The following is a 22934-nucleotide window of genomic DNA, read 5'->3' as shown; positions in this document are numbered from 1 at the left end:
AAATATTATGGAGAGAGATTAGGTACGGGTGAGAGTATTGATTTTGGGAGAGTTTAGAACTTTTGGATTCTCAAAGGTTCAAGAGTTATATGGAAGTACCTAATCTATGTTAGTAATAATATTTGCTTTCTTAATCCGCTATGTATTGGGGATTCGCATAATAAGTTGCCAAGCCCTAATCACTTACCCCTGACCCCTTGCCCCTTTACCCCTATTGGGAACACCAAAGACCAAAAAAAAAAAAAAGGATAGTTCGTCGCATTTGCTTCTTTGCCTTAGGGATTAATCCAATACATGTTTTATCGTTATATCCCATACTCTTTAATCTCTCCATTGTGACAGAGTAATCAAGTTAACAAGGTGCCGTACAATATAAGGAAAGCGGTTGCACAATTAAATCTTCCGTCTGGGTTTATACCATCGTATACAAAACTATTACTAGTCTAATCTCTTATGTTCTACCCCTATCACCCAAACTACATCTATCCATCTAAAATTTCTCTATCAACTTGATAAGTCTACCTTGGCCAGTTCGACAACGGGGAGATGCGCCATATGTATCTTGGCGCTTCCGAAAGGCACGAAGCGTGCGCTGAAAGGTTTCCCAGTAATCTTCGGCTCGAGAGGAGGATCTGCCGCAGTGTCGAATTCGAGAGGCCAGTCTATCTCAACAGCGGCCACGCGAAGTTCAACCGGGGGAGCACCAAGATCCCAGATCGGATCCGCCAAGGTCGACACATCCGCTTGCACCACCTTTATCTGTGACGGATCGATAGCAATATTCCATATGCTCGCAGGCTCTATAACATGATCGTGTGTATGGGACGTAGTGCTCGTACTTGGTATCGCGTCACCGCTGAACGCGACTACTGGTACATCCGATACGTTGGCATCGATATGGAGACTATAGAGCAGCGATCCGTAGTATATTGCTGCGGTATTGTTGGGCCTCGTGACTACACGGGGCTCCGTCTCGAGATTAACATTGATAAAGCTGAAACCTTTGCTAACTTCAATCTTCTGTAGCCCCTTATCCGATGGGGAAATCTGACTCGACTTGCCGGAAGGTCCTACGATGGTACTCGATTTGTCTGCCCAGCCTGGGATTCGAACGTAGAACGTAAAATCGGATGCTGCCGTGATCGAGTATTTGATACCCATGCCGAAGGGATAATTAGTGTCGGCCTGGATAGTTACTCGATTATGACCTAACGAGGTACTGATGCTTCCAGGGATAAGTAGAACATGAGCAATTCCTCCATCGGTAAGCGTAAAGGAATTGGCAAGGAACTTAGGATACGCCTGAGGGTGATTAACCGTACAGCAGGGCTATCGAATGTTTAGTATCTATATATCACTTTTTAAGTAGTAAGAAATAGGTAAAACTAACGTAGTTAGGTTCCAAGCCAAACACATTACCATGAATTCCAACATTTACCCACATATCGGGGTTCACCAACAGAGTACGCGACCACGGCTACAAAAACAAAATTAGTCTGTATCTTAAAACTTCGGAGTTATCAACTCACCTGATTTTCCTGCTGTACATACTGGTGTGACCACCAATCTGGGAAAATCGATCCGGGCACAGCATTGAATGCAACTTGCTCTGCCCAGTCTGCCAAGTCGTTATCGCCAAGATACTGGTAAATATACGCCATAGAGAATGTCATCTCTGCAGCAGTGCAGAGTTCTGCCCCTCTTATCGGGTTGAGATCTGTAATGAATTCATCGCCGATAATCGTTCCAGCTAAAGACTTGTGATATTGTGCTAACAAATCTACCGCAGCTCTAGTCTGCGTCTTCAATGCCTCGTCATGCGTCATTCGGTATATCGATAATGGGTATCGAAGGCCTAATCATATCAGTCAGTCTCTATTCAATTTTTAATATTGTACTTAAGCTATACCTTCCGCCATATTAACACCATGGTTGAATAAATCTTTAAAAGGTTCATTTCTAGGAGTATATGTGACTTCTGGGTATACTCCCTTGACCCAAAAAGTTCTCCAATCACTACTGGCTTCGGCGCTTCCTTCGATCATCAGCTCCATGGTTTCCCATATGATCTGTGAGTTGTTTCGAGGGTGCTGCTCATAAAGCCATTGCAGCGGTATGTGCATCTCGTGAGCTCGCATGGCACCGAACCCATCTCCGTCGAAATCTTGGCCATCCTTCTGTATCAGCCCACTGAAGCCGTCTTTTAGCATACTGTGAGCAAGTTGGATGTATCGATGCATGGCATCCACAATTCTATTTTCTTGAGAAGGGTCTGCTTGGGCGTATTGCTACAATAATTAGCCGGGCGACTCCCGAGAGGTGCTTAGAATAGTAGGCTGTCCCAGCCTAGACATACCATCAACCCTAACAGAAAGTAGCAACGTGCCCATAGGCCTCGGGATTCAGGAGTAGTCTCAGGCCCGAGCCAGCCATCCTCCTGCTGGTTGTTAAGAACATAATCCATATAGGAATAAACCTGTCCCTTAAGCCTCGGATCATCCAATCCGAAGGCAAGAGGTACAAGACCATTGAACCAATATGGAGATGCCTCGTTAAGCACGGAATATTCTGTTGAACCACCTATCCACATAGAGTCGTGGACGAAGCGGTAGAAATCGAACAAGTTACCAGCAAGTCCGTGAGCCTCTAATTGTAATTGGTCTTTGAACCATCCTCGCGGCTTAATAGCACCGAGGGGGAAAGATTGATGTATCGGCTGTACAACTAGTCATATATCAGCTTCAAGTTGATGACAGAGAAGAAACCACCTTACGGCTTGACCTGTCTCTGCTCTTCAAGTATTTATCTATGGGTGAATCACGAGGTAGCCCGAAGCCAGGTGCGATTAGAAGAAAGGCGGTAATCGCCTTTCCTATAAATGAGGTAGCCATATGTATAGAAGTGCACGAGACAACATGAATATCTAAAGGAGGCACAAGACAGAGCAAGGAATTTATACGCAGCCAAAAAGGAAGCTCTATATAATAAAATGACCACGGAGGTAAAACGCGATATTAACGGGAATGCAAACCTGTTAGTCTAATAAAAGAAAAGAATGCGGCGCATAGTTCCACAGAAACCCAGGTATATTATTAGAGGTAAGTATATGTTAGGTATATGTTAGGTAGGTCTTATTCTATGATCCGCTTCGGATAGAAGGACTGACCAGTCCAGTGCATGTAACAAACTCCACCGGGGACAAAGGGAAATCGTATAGATTCTCCCTTGCCCTCATAGTGGATGATATGCAGGAACCTTACTTCCATTGCATGATTACATATATGTATACCTATAATGTATATGTATATGTATATGTATATGTATATGTATATGTATATGTATATGTATATGTATATGTATGTACCTGTATTATGTCTACTGCATGTCTCTTGCGCTTTCCTCGAGGTTGGGCGCGTACAGGGTTTGTAGTTGATAAGGCTATGTTGGTTGCATCACGGGGTCGTACCGGCATTATAAGGTGCTTTCTCCAAAAAAAAAAAAATTAGCGTATTCCAACTTGTACTCCATGCACTCCTTGCATTCCTTACTGCAGCTTTGTTAGCTTTTCCCCTCAGCGGCCGTTCGGGTCCTTGGCGCGTACCCGTGACGGAGTCACGAAGCGGACATGAATTCTTTAGGGGAAATTCACTTGGTACCCTTGATTGGATCTAAGCTCGCGCTTTAGGAAATTAATAGACACCTGATTATTACTTTGGTATAGTTTCCCCTGAACATCTTCCTATGATGTGAAAAGTTTGCTTACTTTTCTTTTACGACTCTTTGATATAGTTACCCAATACTTTCCACCTTGGTTTCCTATTCCTACACTCACTCATATCACATATTCACTCACTCATATCACAATATGTGATCGTACTACGTATCGTACAAATACTAATCTATATCCGTAAATCACGTATATCAATCTCCCTGGATACATACCTTCAAGATCCGATATATTGGACATCATTAATGTTGGTCATTGTTCAAGGCAACAAAGAGAGTAACGCTGACCCCACACACGGAAATAATCCTCTTCCCCACACGACTCCACGAGGCGGTCAGGGGGCGGGTCCGGGGTTCGGTCATAAGCTAAAAGTATAAGTCATCTAGCCCCGGCACTAGGATTGGCTAAGATCGCGGGGGATTGTCAATGGGGAAAAAGTTGGAGGAGATTGTTTGTTGACCTTGGCCGGGATGCCCAATACGATACTGCCCAACTAAGACCCTGACAACAAAGACAAAAACATGTTTAGATCCTCGAGATCTAAGTAGAGTGAGCTCATAAGGTCGACATCCAACCAAACCAACCTACAAGCCTCTATATTAGACTTGATATAAGTGGTATTATTCCGTATTAGTCCCGAGCTTGGCCTACAACTTAAGCGCCGTGACGTAGACTCATTTGATATATCCCGTCTACCGACATGAACAAAAAAATACCGCTAAACTCGACAGATAAATATGCAAACATCACATGTCCACTTCTCATATTCTACCTTCCATCTTAGGGAAACCCCAATCGACAATAGGCAATTAAATAGGCAATCAGTTCGACAGCTTCCCTTGCTCGCTACTACGCTGTATGCGCGCTTATCTTGGTCCTCTCCCATCGTTGGGGTTTGGCGTCAGATTCCTTGACTTACACGTGCTGCAGCACATCATTACAATCTCAATTTCAACCCCAGATGCTTATCTGTTCAGTTCGGGCCGTAGCTAATCTTCCTATTCTTATAAACTAAGAATCGTCGAACAGGTTAGGCGATAGTTGGCATCGAAGCAGCTATAATTATCGTAGGCTAAGCCTTATATCATGGAAAGGAGAGACCCGGCACTAAGTCACCGCATACTGCACGATCGTGCCGATACGATATAAAACTACGGCGAGTTATATTTTTAGCTATAGGTAATATTAAATACCGAAGTCTTTCTGAGCCTCCCACATGCGCGTTATGCTTCCCGACCAGCCACATGGTCAAACTAAGCGCCATCAATATCGCATGTAAGACAACATATTGGGGCTTATGTAGTGCAACTAACGAATCATATCGGTTTGCTCCAAAGTCCGGTGAAGCTGAGATATTGGCGGAGCTAGCATTTGTTCTGTCCAGATTGACGGGCGCAGTAGGCTCACATAACACGGAATGCCCAAGGATAATAATAGGGATGTTTTGCACAGGCACGAAGTTTAACCCACGATATCAAGATGCGCGTCACTTACATTAGCGTAATAGCACATCCTATCGAATGGTATACTCCTTTTAATTAGCATAAGATGACTCTTTCTTTAATCAACGACAGCTTATACGTGGAACGGCATGAGATGGCTTATGCATATAGGACTTGATCGCCCAATGATACTCAACTTTGCGATGTCGCGCTGATTATGAACTTGCATTGCAAACTGAAAACTGCAACGTCAATGAGCAATATCAACCAAGACCATGTCGTATCTTACCGCCGAGCTAAGTGTATATTTGATACCAACCAATGTAGCTTTACCACCTGTGTTCACCAGTCTTAACACAACTAAGCGTATACGACGTCAGGTCAATATAATCTAAGACCTCAATCTAAATCTATCATCACTCCCCTAGTAGTATCTGGTGACAATGATCAGACATACATATCATAACCGAATGTAGCTAAGTGTCAGTTGCTCGTTCCAATTTGCACAGGATACTAAGACACCCTCAAATCATAAAAAGTAGCATGACCTCGTTCGCTTTGCTGATATCTTGAAGAGATGCTTGTTTAAGGCCTAGACACCACGACTATCCCAACGGATAACTACCCTCGATAACTAGGTAGTATCTAATACTACACGTCTCTCGTGGGCCAGCAAACTGTCATAACCCTATTTTTCGAAGGGGCCCAGTCAGCCACATAGAAGAGACTGAGGAGATTGGAGAGTAAGAGCAACGGCGTCACGCTTGCGATAGTAGGGAATTAGCAAGTATCTCGGAATCAAACTACACGATGATAGTTCCCATAACACAGTTCAGTGCATCGTTATCGTAATCTGGGAGCCTGGCCCACGGCAACCGCATCACAGTAAACTGTCCATATACACAGATTTTTATTCACTCGCCGATATCAATGTAATCTCCCGTAGCAATGTCCGGGCGAGTATATTTTTCGCCTCAGGATGTTGAGAACGGGTCGCATTGTACTAGTCGGAGGAGAAGTGGCTTATAACATCTTCCTAAAGGTTCAACGTTACATTAAAATGAGCAGAATGCATTTCGCATATATATTCGCGGAAATACATCGTTCACGATATAGCTAAGGGCCAGCGTCCTGTGATATAGCGAAAGACAATGAATATATTGAATACACAGAAAAAGAGGGGGAATCTACACGATTCAACTTATCTTCCAACGCTATCATCCCATCTACACGCCAATATCGCTCTAAGCTCGCAGAGCTGGGGACAGGGCCACTATTTATCTTGGCGCTCATTAGCTACCCCTGCGGGGGTCGACGACCAGCCAGTGATAGCTTGCCATCTTATCGTTGGATGAGAAGCTGGAATTACGTCAGGTAACTGATAGATAGGAATTCTAACTCAGTAAAGAAGCCATCAGGTACGGCTGAATTACTCAGGGACGGGGGAAACGGTGACAATTGGTTCAGTTAGTTGTGCCTATTATATTGCAAAATGACCTTCTAGAATTCCGCAAGAAGCATTCCACGAGATGTTATTGGCTTACCCACCCCCAGCTTAGAGGCTTCCAGCGCAATGGTGGCTGGATTCGATAATGCTGATACGATATCTCACGAAAGCCACCGGCTACCGGCCACTTAGGATTCGGACGGGTTTTGGCATTGATAGGAACATTGGCATGGGCCAGGGATATAAATGAAAAGGTCAGATGACGGAATGAGACAGGAAGGGTGAATCAGAGGGTTTTGCTGGGGGGAAAATTGCGGCTATCAATGAGTGAGCCTCGTTTGCACATGTGTACAACATCCTAACCTACATCTTTCCCAATTATTTCCCCCAACTTCACACATAAATAGTACATAATAAAGGTATGTAATATTTCTCAACACAGCGAACATTCATAGGAGCGAGTCATCATACCAATCGATATATCCCCCACCCATATTCCTTGTAATAGAGATGTCTATGATTTACTATCGATCCAATGAGTCAGGATTGTTTTGTTATTCTTCAATAAACAAAGACAATCTATCCGATTCACAATCCCTACTTACATAGCAAACCCCTCCAACTCTTAGAAATCGCATAACTAAGACCGACATCCGTCGCAGATCCATCTACAATGACTACACCCGAAGTATCCCACGGCCGCGGCGGCGCCGGCAACATCAACCCGGACGACACCAAGTATGTCGATGGCGAGATCGTGCGCCAGGGCCAGGAAGGTAGCCACGGTGACGGCGCATTTAGCACCGGTCGAGGAGGCAAGTCTTTTCTATTTATCTACCTAACCTACTTTACCTATTATACCAGCCAACCACCCCCCCAACGTCCCACTAACACCTCTTCCGCGCACCAGGCGCAGCCAACATCGCCGACGCCGACAAACCAGCCTCCGCAATGCGCGCAGATCAGGTGGTCGTCCCCGAGGAAGCGACGCGCCCATCCACCGACGGCGAGAGCTTCCACGTAGGTCGCGGCGGCGCCGCCAACGTGCACCTCTCCGAGCAGGACAAGCAGAAAAAGGAAGAGAAGCACCACGGCGCCAGCAGCAAAGTCGTCGACACCCCGCCGACGCCCGGCACCGCGCCCAACTTGAGCCTCGCCGATAAGCTGAAGCATAAGATCTTTGGGGTGTTTAAGAAATAAAGAGAGGGTTGCCATCTTTACAAGGTTAGGTACCTAGGGACTTATGGTTGAGGGGTTAGGAAGAGGGGGTGTAAGTAAGTAAGTAAGTAAGCCGGCGGAAGGGAGGAATGAATGATGGCTTCTTATTACGTGGAAGGGGGGTGGGCTGAAGAGAGAAGGAAAAATTAAGGCTCCCTGATTCTTTGCTTAATATTCTTACTACTACTGGCGACTCGACGCTGCCGGTCGCGATTTCGACTTGATTTTCAATGATATCCCGTTTTCTATATACATACTCTCTGTCCACAAGGCTACTCCGCGCGATCACAATATTTACTTTACTTCACATCTATTCCGGGTAAGTGTTGCCTCGGGAACTAAGGTTTACGCGCAGTCCTATATCTTCAGAGCGTCTGGGGATATACAATCTTATATATATTAGAATTGGTAATATATACAGTTAAAAAAAATCACGAGGTCGTTTCGCTAACCCCCCCGAACCTTTGCTATTTTTTATACCAAGCCTTCGCTAGTCTGAAAACAGGTATCAGCTTTATTTTAGGGCGGTGACGACGGCGTTATACGCGGGCTTGGGGTTGAAGCTGCTGTCGAAGAGTAGGGGGTTGGTGCTGGCTCTCCAGGAGTCCTGTCGCGTCCGTCTGTGGTCAGCATATCCCTACCAAGATTTCGGGGGGAAAGGTGGGCTTGTTCTTACCGAGTCTCGGACACCCCAGACGGTGATACCGACACACTTGGGCTCGTCTAGGCAGGCTTTGGTGACGGCAGCGTAGTCGTTGGCGGGAGCGGTCTGGATGTCGACTTCGGTGAATGCGACCTCCTTGACACCGGTGGCGGCGAGGGCCTTGATGGAGGCGGCGGCTTGGCTGGCGAGACCGGCAGTCAAGTGGGCTTGAGATCCAATACCGTCGATGGGAACACCGGCAGCGATCCACTTCTTGACGTGGTCGACCATACCCTTGGTGAGCTTGGCACTATATCGTACGAAGTTAGCAGATGCTCGGTAGGGGAGAGTCTTCGCTTCCGGAACAGCTCAACGTATAGCTTTTATATGCCTTTGTCTAAAGCACATGTGCAAACAATGAGATATATGGAATATACGTACTAGTTCGGTTGATCAAGGTTGTAGTCGTTGATGTACAACTTCGCGTCGGGGTCAGCCTTGCGAGCAGCTTCGAAAGCAATGCGAACGAAGTCCTCGCCTAGAACATTAGAGAAGACCGACTGGCGCAGGGAACCATCCTCGTTGAAGATTTCGTTCACGACGTCCTAAATACGAGTTAGCTCACTTATATCAATAATCTTTTCGCGCCGCCGCGGTGAGACGAACCCAGGCGTAGATCTTGCCCTTATACCGCGTCACCAGAGTCGTAACGTGGTTCTCGAGGACCTGAGTGAGCTTCGTCTTGTCCCTGATGTTTTGGACCCAGCCGGGCAGTTGCGAGTGCCAGCAGAGGGTGTGGCCGCGGATGGTCTTGTTGTTGGTAGTGGCCCAGTCGACGAGGTAGTCGGCTCCGGCAAAGTTGAATCGACCCTCGGAGGACTCGGTAGCATCCCACTTCATGCTGTTCTCAGGAGTCACCTGGCCGAAGTCTGCCTTGATGACATCGGCGGACTTGCCGGTCGACAGACGGTTCTGATCGGCGCAGCTTCCGTAGTATAGCTTTCCCTTTGCCTTGATCAGCGCGTCGATGCTATCTGCTGCCTGTCGCTCGGCGAGCTCGGTAGGAGCAGCCAATGCCGCTAGAGGAGCCAGCAGGTATAGGAGAGTAGACTTCATGTTGTCGGTCTTTTCGCTACGACTAGGTACTGGGTTATTCCGCAAGGACTAAAGTGAAACTCTTAGATGGCGTAATGGAGGCATTACCCAAGGTTTTATAGTTGTCAATCCAAATACAACGGAGGATAGCACCCGTGGTAGGTAAGGCTAGATCTGGCTCCATAGCCACCCCCCATCAAAATAATTCTACGGCGGTAAAATAGAATAGCATAGTGGTTAATTCCCAAGACGGAAATATTGCTTGTCTGGAGCCCCCTTCACGTCTTCCCCTGTGCCAGCAAGGCGAGATTGAGGGGCGATCGGTGACAACGGCCCGCCAATATAATAAGCGCTATACATAAAATGTTGGCAAACCGGAGTAAGGAAGCGCAGTTGTCTCGACGAAAGAACCATACGGCCCCGCGAAAAGAAGCGCCGTGGGGTGCGTCACGCAATAATAGCCTAAAGCTAATGCTGGTATCGAGTATATATGCGATCATTATAGTGCAAGGGGTTTATGAACATATTTATAGAAGATGCTCGGTATCAAAACTCCGAAATAAGGCTTGAAAGCATTTCAAAGTCACGAGCTTATGCGTACCTATCAAGAAATTACTCTAGATCAGGGACGTGGAAAATGCACCTGAAGAGGTCATGAGGTCAAAGAAGGCATAATAAAGAATTAATGTAGAAAGACATCCTCAACACCTTCACTAGGGAAGGCTGGTTTCCCCATACAAGATTCATACAGGATTTTACTTGCTCTCAGGTTTACGCTCTGATGTTACTAGTAAATGATGAATATACTGTAAGTCATTCCGAGGCACACAATAGTTAGATCATGTCGTTAAAGCTATAGGATCCGGGGATATGCAAGGGAACCCATATAGGTGTCAGTCAACACGTGGTATAGAGAGTAGTATGTTATGCGAAATGGTAAAATGTCCCACGCTCGATACAGGCTAAAAAAGGGTAACCTATATCCTAAATATAGGCGAAGATTGGTGGAAAATTCAAAGGCTGAGTGTAGCATCCGCTAATCTATGTAATTGTCGCTTACATTATACGATGGCTATTTAAATTGGTTGAGAGGCGATGATATGATGGTAATATGCTGCTCACGTCTAGACGCAATGCTGATAATCAACAACCCATAAAGCAAGAATCTTGGGTATGTCTGTGTGGTGAAGATACTAGGTAAAGTAGTTAGTTGCTAGACTCGGAGAAGTGGGACAGACTTGATCGTCCTAGATCCTAGTGTAGATCGAATCAGCAGGATAAGTAACTGCTAAAAGGGTTGGTTGGTGTTGTTTAACTTTGCGGATGTTTGCTTGATCAAGAAACCATCTAGTAAGAATAGCGCCCCGTTCAGGAATACAGCAGCCAGTTAGTTATTACAACTACCTAACACATAAGATTCTCGAAGCTGCTATAGTTTGCTGTTGCATAGCTTATACAATGGTCCTATAGTGTTTAATCCGATTCGTCTTAAAGGGGGAGATCATACTGTTTGATGGGAATTTCTTTCTCCTTGTTCTTTTCAGAGTAACTAAGGAAATCTTCATCACTACTTCGGATAGGTAATGAGCGTCGGGCCGTGAGCATCCCTAACGTCCCAAGTGGTTACCCAAGTGACGATCCCTGCCTTCAGTTTGGCTTTCTATTTCTCCTGCGACGTCATGCCTTGCTGCTTGTGAACCATCATCGGACCACGAACGAGGGGTAGCGTGTTAGAAAGCAGCTTAGCTTTTGGGTCCCTAGGTAGTTAAGGTATGGGCCTAGAGTAGTTTGTACCAACGATCCGTCCTTTCTTTGTGACGAAGAGATGGCCGTCTTGTCTCCTCATTCATTCATAGTTCATCCATCCAGTCCCGACTGAACTGCTTCTTCTCATGATTACTGGCACAAATATTGAGTTATCGTGTGCTGAAAATCAAAAGACTTTCGTTTTCCTAACCCTTGGCGGAAGCTCTAAATCGACTATGATACCTTAGGTAGTTAGATCAACCCGCCGGTAAGATACTCCGCATTTAATAGGCCATCGGGCGGGGAGAACCTTAGAGGTTCACTACCTGACTACCTCCTAAGGTGGTAACTTTGGTTGGAGGTTGGTCAGAGGTTGGGGAGAAGCGGACCAAAAATACGACGAAATAGGTCAACCTATTAACATTCTTATATCACGGTCGATACCTTAGGTAAGGTATTGAATTAACTTTATTCAAGTTCTTGCGATTAAGGTTAAGTGCGGCCTTTCTGATTAATTATTATGGGACGTTAAAAGTCCACCGATTCCACCGATTGGGGGCTCAGAGTTCCCCCAAACTGGATCCAGACATTTGCTGACAGCGGGAGCTTTTTAAGGTTTAGGTCGGAAGTTTAAGGTCAGGGGGGCCCCCCTAATGAGGACCCCTTCCAGCCTTTCAGCTAGGTACCTACCTAACCTAAGGCTCCAGCTGACTGCCCGGTAACTGACTGGTAACTGAGTTCAGTGTAACGCGGCGCCATTTCGTCACGTCCCTTAAAACCTAATCTACCGCTTCCATCCAATTATGGTCCCTAGGAATGATGACCAGCTTCGGCGCCCAGCTCCAAATTCGCGCTTACTTTCAGTCCAGTCCATCGTCTCTAAATATTCCCTTCGTTCTCATTCTTCCTCCTTCGAAGCTGACGATGAGCGATCGACATCTACTGAGTCAGGCAGAATGACACCTACGCCTAGCATCGAGAACGGTTCCCCCTTCGGTCGCTATCATGGCGAAGACACTCGCCCAACTAGTAACAGGGAGCTTGCTGGTTGGTACATGTATGCCTTCGCTGCCGAAACCTACGTAATATGCGGTTAGTAAATCTAGACTCTTTTTCCTGTTTACTAGCAGCACTTGAAATGATGCTGACAGTCACTAGCCATCTGTAAGTAGCTACCTCTTCTCTTTAGCATATATACAATATTATGCCTAGTTCGATATCCGTCGTATTCGAAAACTTTCACACACCATCGTCACAACTACCCGTATATAACTGGTAAACATGAGCTTACCGAACGTGAATAGCTTCGTTTATTCCGATTCTGTTGGAGAGCTTAGCCAGAGAAAATGGCGTACTCTTGAGGGATCGGGAAAGCCCTTGCACAAGAACTTCGGACGGCCCATGTATCGTCACTGTTGTCGGTATCGAGATCAATACGGCTAGTTTCGCCATGTATACCTTCAGTATAAGTGTACTACTCCAGGCATTGCTAGTAGTCAGCATCAGCTGCGCGGCAGACCATGGCAACTATCGAAAGCGTTTGTTATTGACATTTGCATGGATTGGAAGCTTCTGTGTCATGTGCTACATATTCATCTCTAAAGAGATATACATATTCGGCGCGCTGCTAGCTATCGTCTCCAACACATCTTTCGGGGCGTCCTTCGTTCTATTAAACTCCTTCCTTCCTCTCCTTGTCCGCCACCATCCGAGACTATTGGAGTCGGTAACCGGCGTACCTGAAGATGATGACTTGGAATCAGATACTATAATCGACTCTCATTCTCGGTCGACATCCCCTACTCTAGCCGAGCACCCTCCAAACGATCCGACAACCCCCTTGCTCTCGCGAAACGACGGCAGCTCTGACATCCATGATTTGCGACGAATACCTACTCACGAGGAACTTACCTCTATTGAGCTTCAACTGTCCAGCGAGATATCTGCAAAGGGGATTGGGATCGGCTACGGCGCTGCATTGTTCGTGCAATGCGCCTCCATATTAATATTAGTGAGCATGCATAGTTCTATTTGGTCGCAACGGGTCGTGCTATTTTGTATCGGGGCTTGGTGGGCCATTTTTACGATACCAGCAGCTATATGGCTCAGAGCCAGACCCGGGCCTCCCCTCGCGGAGAGCCAACACCGAGGCACCCGTGCTTGGATATCTTACATTGTCTACTCGTGGAAGAATCTATTTCGGACGGTCAAGCTTGCACGCCGTTTGATCGACGTTGTCTTGTTTCTGGCTAGCTGGTTTCTGATTTCCGACGCTATCGCGACGACTTCTTCAACTGCCATATTGTTTGCGAAGACAACCCTACATATGGAGCCGTGGGCATTAGGAATGATTAATGTTATATCTACGACCACGGGTGTCGCAGGTGCTTTCGGTTGGTCGTTTGTTTCTAGGTATTTCAAGTTGAAACCCCATCAGACTGTGCTGAGCTGTATTGCACTTTTTGAAATCATACCTATTTATGGTCTTCTAGGCTACTTGCCTTTTGTCCAACGATGGGGAGTTTTCGGGCTTCAACAGCCGTGGGAAATGTACCCTCTAGCTGCCGTTTATGGTCTCGTCCTTGGTGGACTTAGTTCATATTGTCGATCACTTTATGGGGAATTGATACCTCCCGGCTCTGAAGCTGCTTTTTATGCATTATACGCCATTACCGACAAAGGCTCAAGCATATTTGGGCCCGTTATAGTAGGAGCCATTATAGACGCATCCGGTGAGATTCGACCGGCATTTTGGTTCCTGGCAGCGTTGGTCAGCCTTCCTGCACCATTCATCTATTTCGTCAATGTCGAACGTGGCAAGTTCGAAGGAGAAAAACTGGCCGAGATAATCGAGGGCTTTAAGAGTAGAGATGATATTCATGAGGGCAGATTTGGTAACGGTGTCGATAGCCAAGGAATTCTTTCGGCTTACGATGGACAGGATGATGAGGAGGTTGACGGTCATGCGAGGTCATAATACCCCGGATTTATTCAAGAGTACTTTTATATGAGGGTCTATCTTGCATAGCGACGGCGTTGACTCTTCTTCATTTACGCAGGGGAAATATTGGATAACCATACCTAATTCTTAGATATCTCACTCCGTTTTCACCTGGGGACTTAATTTAATCAAACACAGGTAACAACGCCTGGCAAGTTATGTAGGGGGCCCTTCCTTGTTTAGTATACTGATCACGATATCACACAGAAACTGACCAATACCGTTACGCGTTATAGCCTATTACAGCCAACGCCAATAGCATACTCCTAAATCCCAACAGCATAATTACGTAAATTTAAATACTAAATAATTACCTCCTTACTTCGGTATATACGAAGCAAAACAAAGCAAAGCAAAACAGAGCAAAACAAATTTCGGAAACTCGAGATACTTCACATCACGAAACGGGTGATGGAAATCTGATCGACATTACCGAATATCTGTAGCCAATGCTTTGGGCTTATCGATTACTAGGTACGTTAAGTACATGTACGATAACGGTAGATTATGCCGATTATACCAAACTAGGCTTAGGGTATGCCGATAATTAACTGCAGCTTCTTAGGCTGCTAGTGGGCTAGTGATGTACCTAGCTCTAGTATTTTGAACTTGGACCTCCACTTGCTTCCCATTTCTCCTCTTTGTCTTCTCCAAAATCAAAACACAATTCGAAGCGCAAATTCGAGCTGGCAGTGCTGCCTAGGCGGTGGTGGTTTAATCGGAACGCGAATCGCGCTATCACGATACTAAGGTACACGTAAGGAACCAACTTATTATTAACAATCACCTATATGACTACCTATATTATTATTAGTTATTATTATTATCCCTTGCACTTGTTCATAGGTAACTAACAGCTACCTGTCCATCTCAGGTCCGAGCCGGCATCTGTTCCGGAAGTATCTAGCTAGACTCTACCGCGTACTCCTTTGTCATAGTATACACGTCCCGGAGCTCTCATTACTCGATTGGAACAGTTATGTTATGATTCGGCCCCCGGCGCATTGTAACACGGTGTAGAGTAGGATCTCGACAGTTAATTGAGAGACGCGCCAAGCTACCAAATATTTCCCCCCTTCCCCGCCACATCCGTTTCCGGCTTACGATTTCTCAATCGCATCGCTATCGAATCTCATCCAACATCGCGAGCTTCGTCCTCGACACACATAGGCATAGGGTCAGCTTCGATATTGTTATATACGCGCCTGCACTTGTTTAATAGCCTCTCGCCATTTTTTTGGCCGGATATTTATATTGGTTACGCGAAAGATAAGACTTTTTTCTTTTCTGAGCGCAATCAACCTCCTTACCAGCCATCGATTTCGTACTATATAGCCTACGTTTGCGCATCCAACTACCTTATATATAGACAAGTTATCATTCAAGATTCGCGATAATGGCGACCGCTCGTAAACGCCCGCGCCCGGAGCCAGAGGAGAGCCAGGCAGAATGCCCTTTTAGCGTTATCCATCCCGACCCAAACGAGAAGGAAAAGAAGGCGAAGCGTAGACGGCAAGAATCCGAAGACCATCCTCAACCTAAGATATTGCTTCAGGCGTCTCCCTTCTCGCCTATGGGCAAGTTTAAAGATCCCAATAATACTATGGACCGGCATTACCAAGTTCAACCATATCAGAAATGGATGGATATGACGCGGTATAATAGTTTCGTCCGTAAGTGTCTCGAATTGTTCGCATTTCGCGCAGTATACTCAAGGATATTTAGTGAATGGCGTTAAGTACTGGAGCGAGGGTTTCATATTCGTTGCCAACAGCTCGACGATCGAGCGCCAGAAAAATCCGGGTGAAACCATACAGCCTAGGAAGAAGTCAGACGACGATTGGGTAGCAAGAATCTTGGAAATCCGAGCAGCTGATGAACATCATGTATATGCACGCGTTTATTGGATGTACTGGCCGGATGAGCTGCCGGTAGGCACGCAAGATGGGAAGAAACTCATACAGGGACGACAGTGGTATCATGGCGCAAATGAATTGGTCGCGTCCAACCATAGTAAGGCTTAACACATTTCCAAGTTTATCATAGTCAACTCCTAACAAAGCATAGTGGATGTGATCAACGTAGTCAGTGTTACTGCTGCAGCAACCGTCAATCAATGGGACGAGACGAATGAGGACGAAGTTCAGCCTGCGCTCTACTGGCGCCAGGCCTTTGATGTTCGTAGTATGGAACTCTCTGTAAGTTGAGCTCATTTCTTCCTCTTACTTTCATCAACTAACAAGAAATAGTCTGCAGAGCTGCGCTGCAAATGCAATCGTCCCGAAAATCCGGACAAAAGGCTGTTTGGCTGTTCAAACGAGGAATGCAAAAAATGGCTTCATGATGAGTGTCTAATCCATGAAGCACTTCTAAAGACGTACAATCGCCTAGGAACCGATAAACCCCACAAACCCGCACCGGTGAAGGAGGAGGAAGCTGGAGAGGCGGCTAAACGGCCACTAAGTCCCAGCGAGACAGGTGCAGCACAAACGACGGAGCAATCGATCGATGTAAAGCCCGAAGAACAGCAACAAACAATAAAACTTGCCGACGTCGAAAACGCCCTTCCGGCTATCAAGGCCGAAAATGCGAGTGTCTCCGTCGCGACCTCTAAGCCCAAACAAAGAGGGCGACCTCGTAAGTCGGAATTAAACGACCGGGCGGCAGCGAAGCCATATGAAGGATTGTTCGAGGGTATAATACAAAGTGACATAAGTCCACCAGTCCTCGAAATCACGGATCTCCGAGAGAGCGTCACGGGTGGAGACAAGTCATGGACAGAACCCCTTCACTGCTTAATCTGCGATCACGAGATCCAGTAGGTGATTACATCGATGCGCTATATTTATTCTACGAGACGTTGCAAGTTATCGTAAGGTTCGACGAGTATATATTCCTGTCACTTGTGCTTTGCCAGACAGCCTTGTCTTTTCTGCTCGGCGTTTTAGGGAGCAATTCATTATACCCTGCATTCTTTTTGCGGGGTGGCTGTTTTTATATGTTCAGAGTATGAAACAAAAATTGAGTTGTAAGTTGTACTAGCCAGAGTAGATTGAAGCTCTAGGCGAAGTTAGAACAGGAGAAAAGGAGAAAAGAATAGGAGAAAAGTTGAGGGTCGTGGACACCTGTGAGTTTTCAGGGGTAAGTTAGGTAGACTTAAATAAGACAAATAACTAGGTATTATTAGATTAGTCTACTCGAAGGATGTAATCGGCATGCCCATAGTAGTCAGTCAGTACGGTATGATCGAACCTTAGTGGTGGTTATTGCGGGTTGACTTTAGACTCGGATTTGTATATAGTATTAATAGAAGTCATCCGAAATTCGCGATTAAAGGCGAAAAGCAAGACTGTAAGCATGGAATTTTTTAAGATTAAGATCCAAATACTACAAAACTAAGACCCAAGAGGAAGATGTCCTATATGGACTTAGAACTTATCTGGAAGGTCCTCCGAACGCCATGGGAATTACCAAAGCTACTAGGTTAGTTACCTAGGCATTTATTTACTTGTTAATAGAGTCTAGTACGTAAACAATATTATGCTTATTATTCTTAAAAGCTACCTTGGTAGTCATATGTCCAAAGTAACATTGAATGTGAAAGATAGGTAATTGTAAAAGATACATGTACGTAGCTGAAGCTCTTTGAAGCTTATTCCTTTCCAACTTGCAGCTAACATCAATTCAATATAGCTCCTCCCCCCTACTTAAGGTACTTACCATGTAAGGAAACGACCCACTTTTAGAACGAACCCCACCATCGATTGAAACGCCAACTGCGGTCGACTTTCAAATGTTTCCCCTCCAACATCTAAGAAGAATATCTATCTCAACCATTACTCCCAACACTCTATTAGGTTGTCTGGATTACCTCTGGAATAATTACGTCGTACAACCCTTCGAAGAAACTGCAAATAATATCACAAGTCCTTTAAGAGTCACCATGGCCGACCCGTTTGACTCGGCTCTGTACGTATTCCCCTTCTCTCACTCTCACCCTCCATCATCCATCATCCATCATTGCCTTATTCTCTCTACCCAAGCCATATAGCAAGAGACATATCTCCATACTACATATATACATACACGCATGACTAATACTAATGTTCTTTACTACATCAGCGACCTACTCCGACGTCTCAACCCCAAACACACGACCGCACACCTAAACTCCCTGATCCACTTGGCACCCGACCTAACTGAGGACCTACTCTCCTCCGTCGACCAGCCCCTCTCGATTCGGCGGTGTAAGCAAACCGGCCGTGACTACCTTCTCTGCGACTATAACCGTGACGGTGACAGCTACCGCTCTCCATGGAGCAACGAGTTCGACCCGCCGCTCGAAAGCGGTGCTGCTTCTGCCGCCAGCTTACCGTCCGAGAAGGTCCGTAAAATGGAGGTCCGCGCCAACGAAGCCTTCGACCTCTACCGAGACCTCTACTACGAGGGCGGTGTTAGTAGCGTCTACTTCTGGAACCTCGATGACGGCTTCGCAGGCGTTGTACTTTTAAAAAAGGGTAAGTTTAGCTTATGAATTCTCATTACTCTTCTATCAATGGAGCATGTGCCTAGGGTTCATGTTCCCTTATACTGTTGGCTCTATATCCGACAGGTCTGAGAAGTGCTTGTCGTTCCGTTACTACTCGTCAATATATTCGAAGGAGGTGCTTTAGAAAGTAGTCACAACAAGAGAGGACATCATGTCATTCCTGGATTTTTAGAGCACTCTGTGCTTTGAATTACCCCGAAATATAAGACGTTGAGTCTAAGAATAAGCGAAAAGGAGGAGTAACATAGCCAAGCTCAGACTCGGAGGTTACAGATCTTGCATCCTACATCTGAGACCTCAAAGCTAGCACGAGCCAACTACAGGAAGACAACCGACGTAATTGTCGGTGATATATATACTTCCTCACCTACCTCGAATATGAGATCTCCGCGGCTAATACATTGTACCCGTATCAGAGGCCAGACCAGGCAGTGCTAGTGAGGGCGCTTGGGACTCGATTCATGTCTTCGAGGCGATCGATCGAGCCCGTTTCACCCAATATAACCTAACATCCACCGTTATTCTATCGCTATCTACCAACTCAAACAGCCTCGGAGACATGGATCTCTCAGGCAACATGACCCGCCAGATCGAGATCGAACTGCCGGCCGAGAGCGAGGAGCAGCAGATTGCCAATATCGGGAAGCTCGTAGAGGATATGGAACTCAAGATGCGAAACCTACTGCAGGAGGTCTACTTCGGAAAGGCCAAGGACGTGGTTGGCGACTTAAGGAGTGTAGGAAGCTTGAGCCAGGGTGCAAAGGATAGAGAAGCTCATAAGGAGCTCGTCGGAAGCATGATGCGATGACGGGTGACATCGAACCATTAATATGACACTTCTAAGATATGATGATACGGAAAGGTTTACGTCCGGGCGTGGTTTTTGGCTACGGGAGTCTCGGGCGATGAGTATGACAGCGATGACGAATAGTTGTACGGCAGCAACAGATCGGAATGATGACCAGTCACAGGGTCTCGGAAAATATGTCTGACAGTTTGAGACTTGGTAAGTTCGTGTATGGTCCAGTGTGTGGTCCAGGGGAAACATCTTAGATTAGACGTGAGGCTTTGTCTGGGTATAATCTCCCCCCAACAGTTTTGAGTTTAAGAGATCCAAGGTCCCAAAGTCCCCAAGTCCCCGCAAGATCTTTTTTTTATTTTTATCGTACGATCCTTTCCGGCTTCAGGGCGGAGTAGATAATAATAACTCGTTCGGCATATTTATTATTATACTATGAGATCGGACGATACGTAATTAAGATATATCTGTCAATAACTCAAATCTCGTTTCCAGAGTCTAGATTCTCCATGTTTCGATGTTTCGATGATTAGCGATGCACGAACTTATGGGCCTTCCCGTTTCGAGACAGCGAAGTCGAAAACGAGGGACCCAATTAACCCCCCTTGCGTACCCCCGGATGCAATTCCGGCTGCGGGAGACGTACATGCAGTAGCATCGCAATTGAATAAGACAAACATGAAAAACGAACAAGAGTTAAGGTAAAAGTTTGGTATGTACCTAACGTATGTAAGTTAGATGAGTTATATGCGTGTCTAAGATAAGAGGGGGGAGGGGGGGACGGGGCCGGGAATGGATGGAAACGTGGTGACCGGTCAAAGTTTGAAAGTTGTGGGAAGAAGAAGAACTTTTTCCGTCTTGGACTCATTTGTTTCAAGGACGATGCAAGTCGACGCCGTGGTTCATTGGTTTGTTTCTTTCTGACTCTTCTTTTTTTTTTTTTTTTTTTTTTTTTCCTCGATACATATTGGACTAACCAGACTGGACGGATGGAGACTACGTTACTATGTATGTATTGCTGAATTTAAATAAATGAGCAAATGGGCAATGACTTGCATAGAGGTAGGTATGTATGTATGTATCTTAACCCGGCCAGCCCGCGTCGCGAGCGACCGTTGCAAAATACAACATTGTAACATTGGTTTGAATGAAGACTTTATGGATTTCGTGACTGCGACTCTGGATGTATGTAGGCGGATGGGAAAAGGGGGGGATCGAGAAGAATTATGTTTATTTTATTTTATTTTGTTATTTTTTATTATTGTTTTCTTCTTGCGTCTATTTGCATTCCTTACCCCTTGATAGGAAAGGAAAGGATTAATTGGGAAAAGGGAACGACGGGATGCAATGGAACATGACCACGTTTCTATATACACTACATACATACATGTGCGTTGCTTGCTGCTGGCTGTTCGCGTTACCTACTTACCCCCTTAGACAAGAAATAAATAAATAAAAAGGGGGGGGAGGGACGGGGGGAAAGAGAAACAGGTTGGCGCGTTTTCTTCTAGCCGATGATCTCTGCTTCCAGAAGGAATCCAGATCGCGGATGGAATGATTCGGGTTTTCTTCTATGTACGTCGCATGTATGTATGTATGTATGTATGTATGTAAGGTACAGAGGTGTGTATAAGTAGGTATGTATTGGGACGGATGGAGCCGTCGTGTCGCGTGGCCGAACACATCATCAGAGAGGTTCAGTTCAGGTCTTGGATTACATATACTGGACCCGGTTGTACATACATACATATGTTAGGTTAGATAGACTACGAAATGGAACCCGTATAGAACATTCCTTTCTTTATTCTTTAGTTATTCTTTTCTTTCTAGACCGCTACCTATACTACCTCCACTATACATACATACATACATACATACATAAATAAATACGTAGGTGTCTAGCTTCAAGACGATCTATCTTAAATAGCGTCATTAGATAGAAAGGGGAGGTCGATCTATGTACGCGGTAAGGAACCCCGTAAAAAATAATAATAAGACTAAAAAAAATATAACAGGCATATGCTAGCATTGGAATTCGAGGTAATTAGAAAATATGGTAGTGTATGGATTATATTTAGGTAGATCTAGACTCGGGAACATGCAGGTAAAAGTCTGCGATAGAATACCGGTGCAACTAGAAGAGAATACGGTAAGGTTAGGTTTAGGTTAGGGTATGTAAGGTTGTAAGGTTTAGGTATTCTCGCTCCGTCCCGCCGAGTTAGATACCCAAGTTGGAGAAGGGGCTTTGGAGTTATGTATTAGTGTAGGTTTAGATATCTGTTACATAGGCGGGCGAGTAATGGACATACCTCACTTAGGTACTTACCTAGCGTAGAAATAGGACAAGACAGGTCTTGCATTGGATGTTTTGTGATGCGACTCTACATAACCTACACTTACATATACTGAGAATTATTATCCTGCCTGCCTATCTGCCTGCCATGATCGTCCTATGTCCACGCGGCCGGCCGGGGATGGTATCCGGTGCAGTAGTTGTATTTGTCGACTCTGCTCTGCCTCTTCTCTGCGCGCATCGGAAATTGTATGTAGTCTACGTGGTGTACGAGCGAAGTCCTAGGCCAACCTAAGCTAAGGCTAACCTTGCCTTACCTTGCCTTGCCTTGCGCGCTGTTGTCTTTCTCCCATCCTCCCGCTGCACGGGCTGCACGTCGGTACATTGGTAAGTTAGGCAACTGAGAAGGTGGTCTGAGATTTGATGAGAACTTACATACACCATGTACATACCTACGTACACAGCATCGCAAGTTTCGGCACGTTTCGCCAAGACCTACAAGTGCGGAAAGAAAAGGGACAAGAGCACAGAGCGCAGAGCAAACAGGCGAATTATTGTTGGTTGACGTTTACGCCCTGTGCCTGTGTGAAGATGATGTGCACTGCATGGAATGTTTCTAGAAGGACGCTCCGCTTTCGTGTCTCTGCCCAGCCCACGTAGGATTCGCTCGGCTGTCAGGGCGATTTGGGGTTTCCTGGATATTTCTAATAGGGGGTTCGCTGAAAAAAAAGAAAAAGCACGGATGTCAGAGAGGCTGGATTCTGGATTCCTTGTAAACGTCGGCAAGTCGGTATGGAATAGATGTCCTGACATACATAGACGAATACCTACATAGGTAGGCATACATAGGCAAGCCCCTTGTTTCTAAAGATTCGTAGACCTGCAGCTAGGGCTTGCTTGGGCTTTGCTGGGCTGGGCGGATGGCGCACGGGGTTTTCATGTCAATTATCATTTCAGGGAATAATTCGCTGCAT

The 22934-nt window shown here is 45.8% G+C and overlaps 6 protein-coding genes across 6 annotated transcripts; 4 read left to right on the top strand and 2 right to left on the bottom strand.

Annotated features, from left to right (window-relative positions):
* Positions 1 to 504: 504 nt before the first annotated feature.
* On the bottom strand, positions 505 to 2590 carry GL218_06997 (uncharacterized protein; the record flags this gene model as incomplete). The annotated part of the gene is made up of 5 exons (XM_033583737.1): positions 505 to 1329; positions 1391 to 1477; positions 1530 to 1855; positions 1910 to 2288; positions 2357 to 2590. 5 exons carry the CDS (start codon positions 2588 to 2590, stop codon positions 505 to 507), a joined length of 1851 nt encoding a protein of 616 aa, XP_033433089.1.
* A 4699-nt stretch (positions 2591 to 7289) lies between these two features.
* Positions 7290 to 7816, top strand: GL218_06996 (uncharacterized protein; the record flags this gene model as incomplete). Its single annotated transcript, XM_033583736.1, has 2 exons — positions 7290 to 7431; positions 7527 to 7816. 2 exons carry the CDS (start codon positions 7290 to 7292, stop codon positions 7814 to 7816), a joined length of 432 nt encoding a protein of 143 aa, XP_033433088.1.
* Positions 7817 to 8348: 532 nt separating this feature from the next.
* GL218_06995 (Endo-1,4-beta-xylanase 2) lies at positions 8349 to 9593 on the bottom strand (the record flags this gene model as incomplete). The annotated part of the gene is made up of 4 exons (XM_033583735.1): positions 8349 to 8441; positions 8511 to 8787; positions 8919 to 9082; positions 9144 to 9593. The coding sequence occupies 4 exons, from the start codon at positions 9591 to 9593 to the stop codon at positions 8349 to 8351; spliced, it is 984 nt and encodes a 327-aa protein (XP_033433087.1).
* A 3175-nt stretch (positions 9594 to 12768) lies between these two features.
* Positions 12769 to 14295, top strand: GL218_06994 (Autophagy-related protein 22; the record flags this gene model as incomplete). The annotated part of the gene is made up of 1 exon (XM_033583734.1): positions 12769 to 14295. One exon carries the CDS (start codon positions 12769 to 12771, stop codon positions 14293 to 14295), a length of 1527 nt encoding a protein of 508 aa, XP_033433086.1.
* A 1420-nt stretch (positions 14296 to 15715) lies between these two features.
* Positions 15716 to 17141, top strand: GL218_06993 (putative ebs-bah-phd domain-containing protein; the record flags this gene model as incomplete). The annotated part of the gene is made up of 4 exons (XM_033583733.1): positions 15716 to 15992; positions 16045 to 16332; positions 16387 to 16517; positions 16569 to 17141. 4 exons carry the CDS (start codon positions 15716 to 15718, stop codon positions 17139 to 17141), a joined length of 1269 nt encoding a protein of 422 aa, XP_033433092.1.
* A 1121-nt stretch (positions 17142 to 18262) lies between these two features.
* On the top strand, positions 18263 to 19676 carry GL218_06992 (F-actin-capping protein subunit beta; the record flags this gene model as incomplete). The annotated part of the gene is made up of 3 exons (XM_033583732.1): positions 18263 to 18288; positions 18442 to 18836; positions 19285 to 19676. 3 exons carry the CDS (start codon positions 18263 to 18265, stop codon positions 19674 to 19676), a joined length of 813 nt encoding a protein of 270 aa, XP_033433091.1.
* Positions 19677 to 22934: the final 3258 nt, after the last annotated feature.

This window comes from Daldinia childiae (genome assembly GCF_008694065.1).
Source record: "Daldinia childiae strain JS-1345 chromosome Unknown Scaffold8, whole genome shotgun sequence".
Lineage (NCBI taxonomy): Eukaryota > Fungi > Ascomycota > Sordariomycetes > Xylariales > Hypoxylaceae > Daldinia > Daldinia childiae.
The sequence above is the reverse complement of the archived record's forward strand: the minus strand, read 5'-3'. Positions and strand labels throughout refer to the sequence as shown.